The sequence below is a fragment of the Sesamum indicum genome, linkage group LG15 (assembly GCF_000512975.1).
Source record: "Sesamum indicum cultivar Zhongzhi No. 13 linkage group LG15, S_indicum_v1.0, whole genome shotgun sequence".
NCBI lineage: Eukaryota > Viridiplantae > Streptophyta > Magnoliopsida > Lamiales > Pedaliaceae > Sesamum > Sesamum indicum.
This window is the reverse complement of record NC_026159.1, coordinates 3,927,969-3,939,181: the sequence shown is the minus strand read 5'-3', so window position 1 is coordinate 3,939,181 and position 11,213 is coordinate 3,927,969. Positions and strand designations below refer to the sequence as shown.

The window sequence follows — 11,213 nt, the reverse complement described above, 5'->3', positions numbered from 1 at the left end:
GGACGCCCTGTGCTACCATGGGCAATCCTCGACAATGACACGCGCTTGCTCACTGTCCCCACACACGTGTCCATGTTCGTCTCGAGCATTCCCACTCATTCCCTCACTGCCCACTCACCATTGCTTGCCTCGCTGTCACTCTAATGCCACGTTAAATCCGGTCATGACATTAATGCTTCAAGGAACTGAAGCAGAGATGCCTTCTCAGTCTCAACCTAAGTTGTTAGAGAGGGACATTCTTTCTTTGTGGGTCCCATGAGAATTTTAGGCAAATGTTAATATAGAAATTTTACTTGAGAGCAAATTTAGTCGGAATTGAATCAATTATATAATAAGCGTAATATATTAATAATATCTAATTATATGACAAAAGTGTCGTACTTGTATGTGATTGATTTGATTCAATTAAATTTAATTTGAGTATAAATATTTTATGTTAATTAGTTCGAGTTAATCTCAATTAATCATAATCCTTATCTAAAAAAGTCATGCATTCAAGTCCACTTCTTAAAAGTGGGGTTCTTGACTTCTTGGGGGTATAGATTAGCAATTATTGAGTCATTGTTATTATTATATTATGGTACACAACATAGTTGTTCTCATTAATTTTAAGACATAGAACTTTGTGTTAAAAAAAGGTCAAAATCTTATTTATAAAATCTGGACCAACAAATTAAGGAGTTTTACATTTGTTATTTTAATAAAAATAAAACAGTGCAATGCCAATGAATAATCATCTTAAAATAAAAAGCTTTTTTTTTTAATTATTATTTTAAACCGATTTAGGAAAATAGGAAGCATTGACTCAGTATAACTAATGTAAGCATTTCAAATATATGGTTATGCTCTAGAATAACGTCACCATACTATAGGTACTTCAATATGAGATTTTCATTGCTCTATGGAATAATCAAACACATATATCGTAAAGTAGTTAAATTTTATATACTCTATAATTACATAGTAAAAAATGCAATTTTAATCCTATAAAGTAGAGGAGTTTGCAATTTTGGTCTTATTTAAATTAAAACTTGTAATTTGGTCCTACAATTTTGAAACTTATGACAAATTTAGTCATTTTTGGGCAATTTCGTAATGAAATTCTATGATATCAATCATGTCACATAAATTGAGGTTCTCAGCGAATTTGATGAGATGGCAGTCTAATATATATATATATGTATTTAGAAAAATAATTTGGCAAAACAAAAATTACAACTTAGAAAAACTTGTCATGTAATCAAGTGGTAATTTTCTTTTAATCGAGTCATCTCCTAAAAAACCAAAAAAAAAAAAAAAAATGAACTACTATGTCATCAAATTCACCGAAAGCCATAATTTAGGATAGACATAACAGATGGCGTGGAAATTTTCAGGTAAACTAATAAAAAAGGTCTAAAATTACTACAAATTGGCTTAATTTTAATTTGAACAGGATCAAAATTGTCACCCTCTAACTTATAGGACTAAAAATTGTATTTTTTTTTCTAATTACATATCATATTTTCTTTAACATGTACATTTCACATATATAATATACTTCTATATATATAACTAATACAAATTATATAAGTATATAATAAAAAGGAGATGTGAGTTTCATATAGGGATCGTTATATTTATACACCCTCAATTATTGTCTTTTTACACAAACCACTCATGTCTTTACCATCCATAACAGCCTTTAAAACCCAAAAATATATCTATTGATTAGGTTAACCTTTAAAATAATTTTTCAATAGCAGAATTATCCTTAGGAGTGTTTCTTTATAAATATTATTTTGACACACTTCTACCTTTTGATAATTACAGAAACACCCTAAGAATTTTTATGTTCTTTGATACTATTTTAAAGGTTGACTTAGTCAATAAGGGTATTTTTTAATTTTAAAAGTTGTCGAGAATGATTTTTATAATTATTTAAAATATAAAAATAATTTATAAAAAGGTAATAGGTAAGAGGGTGCAAATGGAGTTATCCCATTAATATATTACATCCCTTCATGACCAAAAATAAAATAAAGTAATAATAAATAATAATAAAAAGAGAATAGATAAAGGTAGTTTTGGCAGACTCTACATCCGTCCGTAACGATAAAAGCACCCATCATATTTTCCCTCCCCACATCCCAACTTTCTCTACGCCAATTCCTACACCTCCTTACTTTCTTCATCTTCACTGATTCCTCACCGTTTCAATCCACCATTTTCAAAGAAATGCCTCCGAACAGAGAAGAGCTGCACCAGAGATTACTCGAATCCCACGATGAAGCCGAGGAAGAGCGAGCCTACGATTCCACTGAAAAGGTCCACATCGTCGGAGTTGACGAAAGACCCGACGCCGACGAGTATTCTACCAAAGCGCCGCCCTTCTCGTGGCGGAAGCTGTGGCTATTCACGGGGCCTGGGTTCTTGATGAGTATAGCGTTCTTGGATCCGGGTAACCTGGAGGGGGATCTCCAGTCGGGGGCTATCGCGGGTTACTCTTTGCTGTGGCTGCTTTTGTGGGCCACCGCCATGGGTCTCTTGGTCCAGCTTCTGTCTGCCCGGCTAGGGGTGGCAACGGGCCGCCACCTTGCGGAGTTGTGCCGAGAAGAGTATCCTAATTGGGCCAGGCTCTTGCTTTGGGTCATGGCTGAGCTGGCCCTAATTGGGGCTGATATTCAGGAGGTCATTGGCAGTGCTATTGCCATAAAGATACTGAGCCAAGGCTTTCTACCTCTCTGGGCTGGAGTGATCATCACAGCTCTTGACTGGTAAAAACTTCGAATTATTACTACGTATTATAATTTGATTTTTGTCCTTTTCAGTTTTTTTTTTCAAGTTTAGAGAAGCACATGAATTAAATGGTATTGGTTTTTGATGAGGGAATTGAGTTACTATAGTGGTGGATACGTACATGCTAATCTGACTGGTCGTGTTTACTTAATTCTGCAAGCAGATGTTATTCTTTATTATCTTCATCACATACAGGAGCATACTAGTCAAAAACTCTGAGAAGTATGACTCTCAAGTTTAAATATTACGTCTGTTTATATTTTAGATGTTTCTGTCTTTTCTTTTTCCCTAGTGTTAGGGTGGTTGGATTACCTAGTCTTTTATATTTATGACGTTTGAGAATGTTTATACGTAATTTAGCATATTTAATGAATCAGTGGGAGACTAGTTCAAAATTTGTATTCATCATTTCACTTGTGTTCTTATCACTTTCTTGGTGCAGCTTTGTCTTTTTGTTTCTGGAGAACTATGGCGTGAGGAAATTAGAAGCACTTTTTGCCGTCCTTATAGCAGTTATGGCGATCTCATTTGCATGGATGTTTGGTGAAACAAAGCCCAGCGGTCATGAACTTTTACTTGGTGAGAAAATGTTCTTGCTCAAGTAGACGAGCACTCTACTTTTTTGTAATAAGCTGCATTTGGTCTTGTACTGATAGAGTAAGTGCAATTGTAGGTGTTCTGGTTCCAAAACTTAGCTCCAAAACAATACAGCAGGCCGTAGGAGTCGTCGGGTGCATTATAATGCCACACAATGTATTTTTGCACTCTGCCCTTGTACAGTCAAGGGACGTGGACAATCGCAAGATAGGCCGAGTCCGGGAAGCTCTTACTTACTACTCCATTGAGTCTGGCGCTGCCCTCACCATCTCTTTTATGATAAACTTATTTGTTACAACCGTTTTTGCAAAGGCATTTTATGGTACGGAAATAGCCGACAGTATTGGCCTTATAAATGCAGGGCATTATCTTCAAGACAAGTATGGTGGAGGACTATTCCCAATTTTATACATATGGGCTATTGGTCTACTTGCTGCCGGACAGAGCAGCACTATAACCGGCACATATGCTGGACAATTTATTATGGGAGGATTTCTAAACTTGCGGTTGAAGAAGTGGCTGAGGGCATTGATAACAAGGAGCTTTGCTATAATTCCCACTCTAATTGTTGCTCTTGTGTTTGATACGTCTGAGGACTCATTGGATGTTTTAAATGAATGGCTTAATGTGCTACAGTCAATTCAGATCCCTTTTGCTCTAATCCCTCTCCTTTTCCTGGTTTCCAAAGAGGAAGTCATGGGTTTTTTCAAAATTGGCCCTGTTCTTCAGGTACTTTCTTCTTGAGAACATATCAGATTTACATGCAGTTCCATTTGTGAGTTGTGCGAATTCGTTTTTTGTTTCCTCACCCTTTCTTTTATATTACTATCTTTGCATGCTTCTGCCACTCTTTTACTGTTAAAAGTGACGCAGTATATCAGTTTTCATGTGGTTTTTTGCTGGGGCAGAGGTCTGCATCCACGGTAAAGTTAATGCTATGTCAATCAATTTGGTATTTCTTAATGATGCTGGGCTTTTTCCTTTTATATTAAGCCATTTTATCTCTGCCTAAAATTTAGTGTTATGTGTGGATATCATTTCTACTTAATTTATTTGCTTCTGTGGGGAAAGAATGGCTTCATCTTTTTGTGTTTCTCTCAAGAATTGTAAAATCAAACTGTGATTTTGTTAAAATTTTGGGAGGAAGGGTGAATGAGCTAATGTAAATCTTCCACTTCTAACTTAGTCGGACCATTGCTTTTGAATTTATACTCATGCTTATAACTGGCTCAACCTGAACAGAATTATTTGCAGTATAATCCATAATAGTGTGGAGAGGAGATCCCTTGCGGGAATTGACTTCTCTTCTGATGGATAATTAAATAAGGTAACCACTTATTGGATGGGGAGGCATATCTGTATTAGCAATGATGGCGATCCTGCTCTTCTTTCACTATAAAAGTCTGAAAAACTAATAGAGAAAATTGCTCTATGTATCTAACAGTGGCATTTCTTTCTGTAGTTCTCTTTTCTTGTTGGTTTATCTACTCTGAAGATGGCAGAAGTTAATCAATTTTCCCTTTCTATCCTGTAGTTATTACCATATTTCTACATTTGAGATACAAAATTTGTGCATATCGACTTACCAGAAAGGAATAACTAGAAGATTCACGTGTTCCTTTTTCTGCTTTGCAGACAATATCATGGCTTGTGGCAGCCCTGGTAATAGTGATCAATGGATATCTTCTGGTAGACTTTTTCTCCAAAGAAGTGAGCGGTCTGGTGTTTTCCACCGTGGTTTTTGTTTTTACAGCTGCATATGTTTGCTTCATTCTGTATCTGATCGCTAGGGGATTTAACCTTTCTCGTTTGCTTGGAAATGCAAAGACAACTTTGGGAATTTGATGAATCATCCCCTTGGACATCCACATCAGGCACGAAAGCGACCCTACTACATCAAGGGTGATATGGATTCACATTTCTTGCAAAATAACAGTTTCACAGGGCAGAAATAGAAGTCTCTCAATCCTCGGTTCTGAGGGAGACGATGAATACCATTTTTTGTACTATATTTAATGCCTGCAAAGAATGAAAGAAAAGAAGCTTTTCTCTAGTGTCACAGAAGATGCTAGCATCTGTTCCTCCTCTGAGGTCTGAATCCATGTATGTATTAATCCGTAGGTTTCTTAATATGATTAGCCAACAAACTGCCCTGATAAGTAGTCAAGTGGGCAGCGATTTTATGTGGGAAATTATGTACTCATGTCAAGCTAATATTATTCAAATGCTTTTGCTTGCATAGCTAAGCATTCTTAAGTATTCAACATAAAAGTCTCCTAATTCTGAATATGTTATAATTTACATAGCCGTACTCTAGTTTGGTTTATATTATTTAAAACCGACACACCGGTTCACATGTTACGAATGATCGGCGTTAAAACGACATGTTCGCTTCTAAGCCAGATTAGATTTGCTGAATGAACAACACGGCAGATGACTCATTGCTCTGCAATCTGTGTTCGACTATTCATCTTCCCATCATGACATGGCAATTTGAGTCACGGAGTATTGGCAAGTAATGTGTCTACAAGTGTGCCGCGTTGTGGTTAATCATTTCTTATCCTACATGGATGATGACTCATTCTCGCGCGATAGGCCAATTGACTAATCAGACTTCTCCTATGTGGCCAATTCAAAGTATTTTATTTGTATACTATCTCATCATAAAAAATTCATGTGGTGTTTCGACTCATTGCACTCATTCAGCGCGTATGATGACTCATCTCGGACAATAAACTTGGCGGGTGACTCATTAGCTAGTGTTCTACGTGCTTGTTGCCTCATTACAAAGATCACCAGGTCTCTAGTGACTCATCAACTTCAATAACCTATTAGCTGACTCATCCCCAGGTAGAGACATGTGGCCTTTGACTCACCATTCCATATTAAGGCCAGTTCAGCGGTCAACATGATGTCAGCACAAGTCAACTCTGAGTCATTTAAAATTAGGGCCACCTTATCACCGCGAAATGACAGAAGGACAAATAGAAAGTGAGAGGAAGATTGGGCAATGGGCGTCGATGATCGTCGTCGCCTAGGGGTGAAGAGGGAGCGTGGCCACATGGCGCCGGTGTTGCTACTTTTTTTTTTATACCTCCGTCATTAATTTTAAAATCATACATTCATTTCCAGATACCTCCGTCATTAATTTTATACAGCGTGAGGAATCAGAAAAACGCAGATCAATCGAATAGCATAAGTATAACTGTGCATTATCAGCCACCCTTGTCACAGGAATGGCAGGTTTTCAAGCCTCCTTGATGTTGTTCAGCAGAGTGGCTTGATGAAAGTAAGTTGACCTGCATCATCATCATCCTTCAAATGTTAACATGTAAACAAGCTATGGATTGATAAGTGATAAAGATCAAACATACCTTAATGATTTCGTACTTGGAGACTGGTCGAAAATATGCTGCCAGGACGGCCATGTGGAAATGCTGCATTGACAGAGATATATAAGCTCTTATGTTAGCATCCACCAAGAATCATAATTTTCAAAAGAAAGCTGACATTGGTCTGGAATTGTGTTCAGTGTTGGAAAATTTATGTACTTGAGGAAACAGATATAGCATTTCGGTTTTGAAAGGTCTGAAGAAAGCTCCATATGTATTGCCAAAGAATTTTTTGAAGTGATTACTTAGTATTAGTAGATAAAGAAACTTACTCTAAAAGGATCGCTTCTCAATGACTGCACGAACATCGAGCTTCCACACCCCGTACTCTGGAAAAATAACAGGGACAAATTTCCTCACAAGTTCTGAACATTGAAATTACTCTTCAGAGAGAAACTGTAGATGCAAAGCAACAAGAAAAGTTATGTATCTGAGCAAATGTTCCTTGTTTGTGACTGACCTCCAAAGAAATGTCTCTTAGACGCCTTCCGGTTTGTGCACAGCAAATACGGATCGTTGGTTCTTCGCAACTTCCACTAATAATGTAGTCTCTTCCATTCATGTAATAAGAACGAGTGTAGTTATGAGCACTTCCTGTTGAAACTATCCCGAGATCCATGTGAAGCCTCCCGTCCACAGCCAAAAGTTGCTTCACCTGGAGAGAGGTGAAATTTATCCATGATTAGCCTGAAACTTAAAACCATTAAAGCAACCGAATAATTTCATTTTTCTTTTTTTAGTTCAAGATGATAGATTTTACTGCTATGTGCAAGAATATAGAGTACCTCATTATCAACGGCTGAAACTAATAGATAAAGATCATCAGGAGAAAATACGACCATCACATTTCCTCTTGAGCTTGAAGCTGTATAGCAAGGCTGCCAAGGCTTGTGTCTTGAATCCCACATCTTTATGTCGCGATCAAATGATGAAGTCACAAACAGGTTAGGGGAATGATTTGCAAATTTAGCTACATTTATTGGTTCACGATGCATGTCTGTGAACAATTGCAAGCGTTGGCCTGTGCAGATGTCATATATGGCAACTTTCTTGGAGTATCCACTTGTTAGACATCGATCGTCCGTTGAGTTAACGTGGACTGAGGTCAACTGCTCAAAGTCATCAAAGACAACCGTCGGGTTGCAGCAACCATCTTCAACTTTTGGCTGAACACAATTGATGTCGTACAATCTCAGGGAACCACTATCAGAACCCACCAGGAGCTAGATAGGCAAGATGTAGGATAGATTTATTAGCCAGACTCCATTAACCTAGAATGTATACATTTAAACAGCAAACTGGAATTACATAAATCGACTCCAGCAGACGCGAAGAATCTCATGAAAGTCCTAAAGATTTTAGGAAAGCAAATATAATGCAGCTGATGATTCTTTTGTTACAAGTGGAATTTCCATCTACTTCTGGTTTTCAAGAAAAAGCTCAACAGGGTCTCTGTAGAGCAGATGAAGTAACTAATGACATTGTAGTATCTACCATCTTGAGACTAAAAGGAAAGGGAAAAGTGATTAACTATACAAATAAAACAATCAACAACCTTGAAAAATGGTGATGTAAGAAAGTTAAGGCCCCACCGTCCCTCATTCAGATGATCAATCAAATCTCATGACAAATAAGGACATGTAAATTACTTACTAAAGTATAACTACAATTGATATGCATTAGAGAGGTAGTGAAATACCTTAGAAGGTTTTTGCTTAAGCCAACAAAGGCCAAGAATACCATTCGTATTCCCGTATGCTGAAATGCAAGAGAGAATATTTCCGGTTTCATGGTTGATGACAACTACTTCTCCATCGAGAGTTCCTACAGCCATTAGACAAGAGTCAGATGGGTGATACTCAAATTGCCTTGGTCGAAGCCTCTTGTCCACTTCTTTCATTGTCTCACTTGCATCCGTAATGGGATATAGAAGTGGCTTCACTGAACACCCAAACTTTGCTGCACAGAGCGACCTCGTGTAGAAGCATTGATTCTTTCTAGTAGATAATGCCCATTTTGTCTTGAATGGCTTGTGGCAAAATGCACTGCTCGATCCTGTTGCACGATAATGCAAGATATCGATAACACTCTCCTTGTGCTGACGCTTATATGGCAAGTACTCATAGTATTTTGAAAAGGCAGTTTTTGCCCTTGCAGTATCCGCTTCTTTTACAGGAGAATTATCTGTTATTTCTGTATGAGGCAGTGATGTAATCATGGTCTCCGCATATGCACTGTTCCTCAAAGCAGACAGATGATGGATACAATGAAGTTTGACATGCAGGTCTTCGTTTTTCAAGTCCCAGTGAGGTACACGTGTACCTGACTCATCTCACTCTGAACATATCCTAATTATCTAATCAAACTTAAACCACAAAATAAGATAACAGTCATTAACTCACTATAGCCAACAGCATGATTGTCAAGAGAACACACATTACAAAAACGCAAAGCTGTTTTGATCTGAAGAGAGATCCAAGGCATTAGGTCAACTTTGAATAAAGGTTGCTCTCTCCGTCAGTAATCCAATGGCAATAATTTGCTTAACTACTATACTTATTACGAATATTCAAAGAAAGTCGGGGCCCAACAATATACCTACTTCCATTTTTCTACTAGAGCTCATCAATCAATGACAGAACCGGAATAAAAGTATCCAAAAGAGGGAGGCATCAACTTCAATCCATGGAGCTGGTTATTGAAGACAGCAAATACAAAATGGAGTTCATCTTCCAACTTCATCGAAATAACAGTAAAAACTTAAAATTACGTAAAAGTAAGAAGCCGTGTTTCTTGCTTTTCCACTCTGTTCCATATATTTTTCTTCTTTCAAGATCAAACCATTCCAAAAGTTGACATGAATTTAAATATTGAAAGGAACAAAGATAACATATCTACGGTTTTCCTTTAAGTAATCTCTTCCTTTCTGCTGAGTCTATGTCTAACTTTTCTTGCTCCATCCAAAATGGCTCCAGATCAGAGCTTATCACATATATGAAACTGTAATTATCTTGAACAAGTCATGTTACCTAAGACAGCAGAGAAAAATCCACATGGCGGCTTCCTATTGATTGCATATACAAATACTTCAAAGTCATTTGCTTTTATTACCTAACAATCCCATCAATTGCCAATTCTAAAATGATAGCACCCACTACATATAATTTAACTTTGCCTTGGAATCTAGTCATTATCTTGTTCCTCCTATAGGGTATAGGATTAGCATACTTTTTTGAGGCAACCTTCTTGCTTCTCTTATTTCTTTCTTCTTTTCCAGAGGTGGTCCCTCTGAATGTAAGTTTGTTTAACATATTACAGGTTTCGAAGGTTCAGGCAACATGGGCTAAGACCAATCCAAACATTCTTGAAATCTGCTATTTCCACTTCTAACATCAGAAGCCACTTCCCCTGTTTTTTGGGTTTAGCTGCTCTGAAAATCAGCTAACTGTACGCTGCTAACAACCATTTCCCCCTAATCTATACACAAGCTCCTCCATTTTCAGACTACAACTATTGCAAGAAACAGCACCTTCATAAAGAAAGTAGCATCAAATTGAACTCTAACACACGCAGAAGGAAAAACATGAACAAAAGAAAGTAAGAAACCTGGATTCTGAGTTGAAAACAGTGCATACTGTGAAAAATGAAGAAACCTTATGACAGCAGTGGCTCTCCGGGAACTGAAAGACAAGAAATGACAAAAGGAGTATGTATGAGAGTGAGGAGTGAGAGAATTTGCATAAAAAAACACCAAGAAAATATCTCTCTGGCTTTTGCTTATAATAACTCAGTTCTGAAGATAAGCACAACTACAGCACAGTCCTACACTTTCCCCACCCCACTTATTGCACCATTTAACACCACATACGATCCTATTCTATTCTTATGTTTTCTATCCCGTTTATATATTTTTTACTTACATATATTCGGTTCAAAATAATCAAGATTTACCTTCTCATATATATTAATTTTATAAGATGAATAAATGTATTTGATCAGAATTTTCATTCAACTTTTTCGTAAATATCAATAATTTTCATAAATTTTTAATAATTGAACAATCTATTTGTTCAAACTATATAAGGGGTCTATATAAAATTATACCAAATTTTAATAAAAAACGGTGTAATTATCCATTTCATGTTTTTAGGTGATGGGCAATCATTTATAAGTGATAGGGAAAAAAATCTTATGATACCAAGAATAAAGATAGACATGAGAAGAATACTGAAAACGACATGCAATATGTATTCTGTAATAGGCTGTCTAACGTGGATCGTATTTATAGATGTTGAGTAAAAATTACCTAAGAACAATTCAGATTCACACAAATCTTATATCAACGTGGGGTAATAGAAATTGAGAAATCATATGAAATGCATGCTTGGGTTGATTTCTGAAACTAGACGAAACACATCTACTATCACGTTTCCCAACATCAACTGT

At 36.8% G+C, this 11,213-nt stretch overlaps 2 protein-coding genes across 7 annotated transcripts; one reads left to right on the top strand and one right to left on the bottom strand.

Moving 5' to 3' along the window:
- Positions 2,082 to 5,621, top strand: LOC105177789 (metal transporter Nramp3). Its single transcript, XM_011101039.2, has 4 exons — positions 2,082 to 2,756; positions 3,221 to 3,357; positions 3,452 to 4,104; positions 5,011 to 5,621. Exons 1-4 carry the CDS (start codon positions 2,218 to 2,220, stop codon positions 5,218 to 5,220), a joined length of 1,539 nt encoding a protein of 512 aa, XP_011099341.1. The 5' UTR covers positions 2,082 to 2,217; the 3' UTR covers positions 5,221 to 5,621.
- On the bottom strand, positions 5,113 to 10,612 carry LOC105177790 (COMPASS-like H3K4 histone methylase component WDR5A). Of its 6 annotated transcripts, none has more exons than XM_011101040.2 (7): positions 10,374 to 10,612; positions 8,467 to 9,132; positions 7,553 to 7,990; positions 7,228 to 7,422; positions 7,040 to 7,096; positions 6,750 to 6,812; positions 5,113 to 6,674 (listed from the first exon to the last, which is right to left on the bottom strand). In XM_011101040.2, exons 2-7 carry the CDS (start codon positions 8,983 to 8,985, stop codon positions 6,591 to 6,593), a joined length of 1,356 nt encoding a protein of 451 aa, XP_011099342.1. In that variant the 5' UTR covers positions 8,986 to 9,132; positions 10,374 to 10,612; the 3' UTR covers positions 5,113 to 6,590. The 6 variants fall into 6 exon arrangements, with proteins under 6 accessions (XP_011099342.1, XP_011099343.1, XP_020554553.1 ...); XM_011101041.2 differs by having other exon boundaries at positions 8,467 to 9,123; XM_020698894.1 differs by having other exon boundaries at positions 10,403 to 10,612.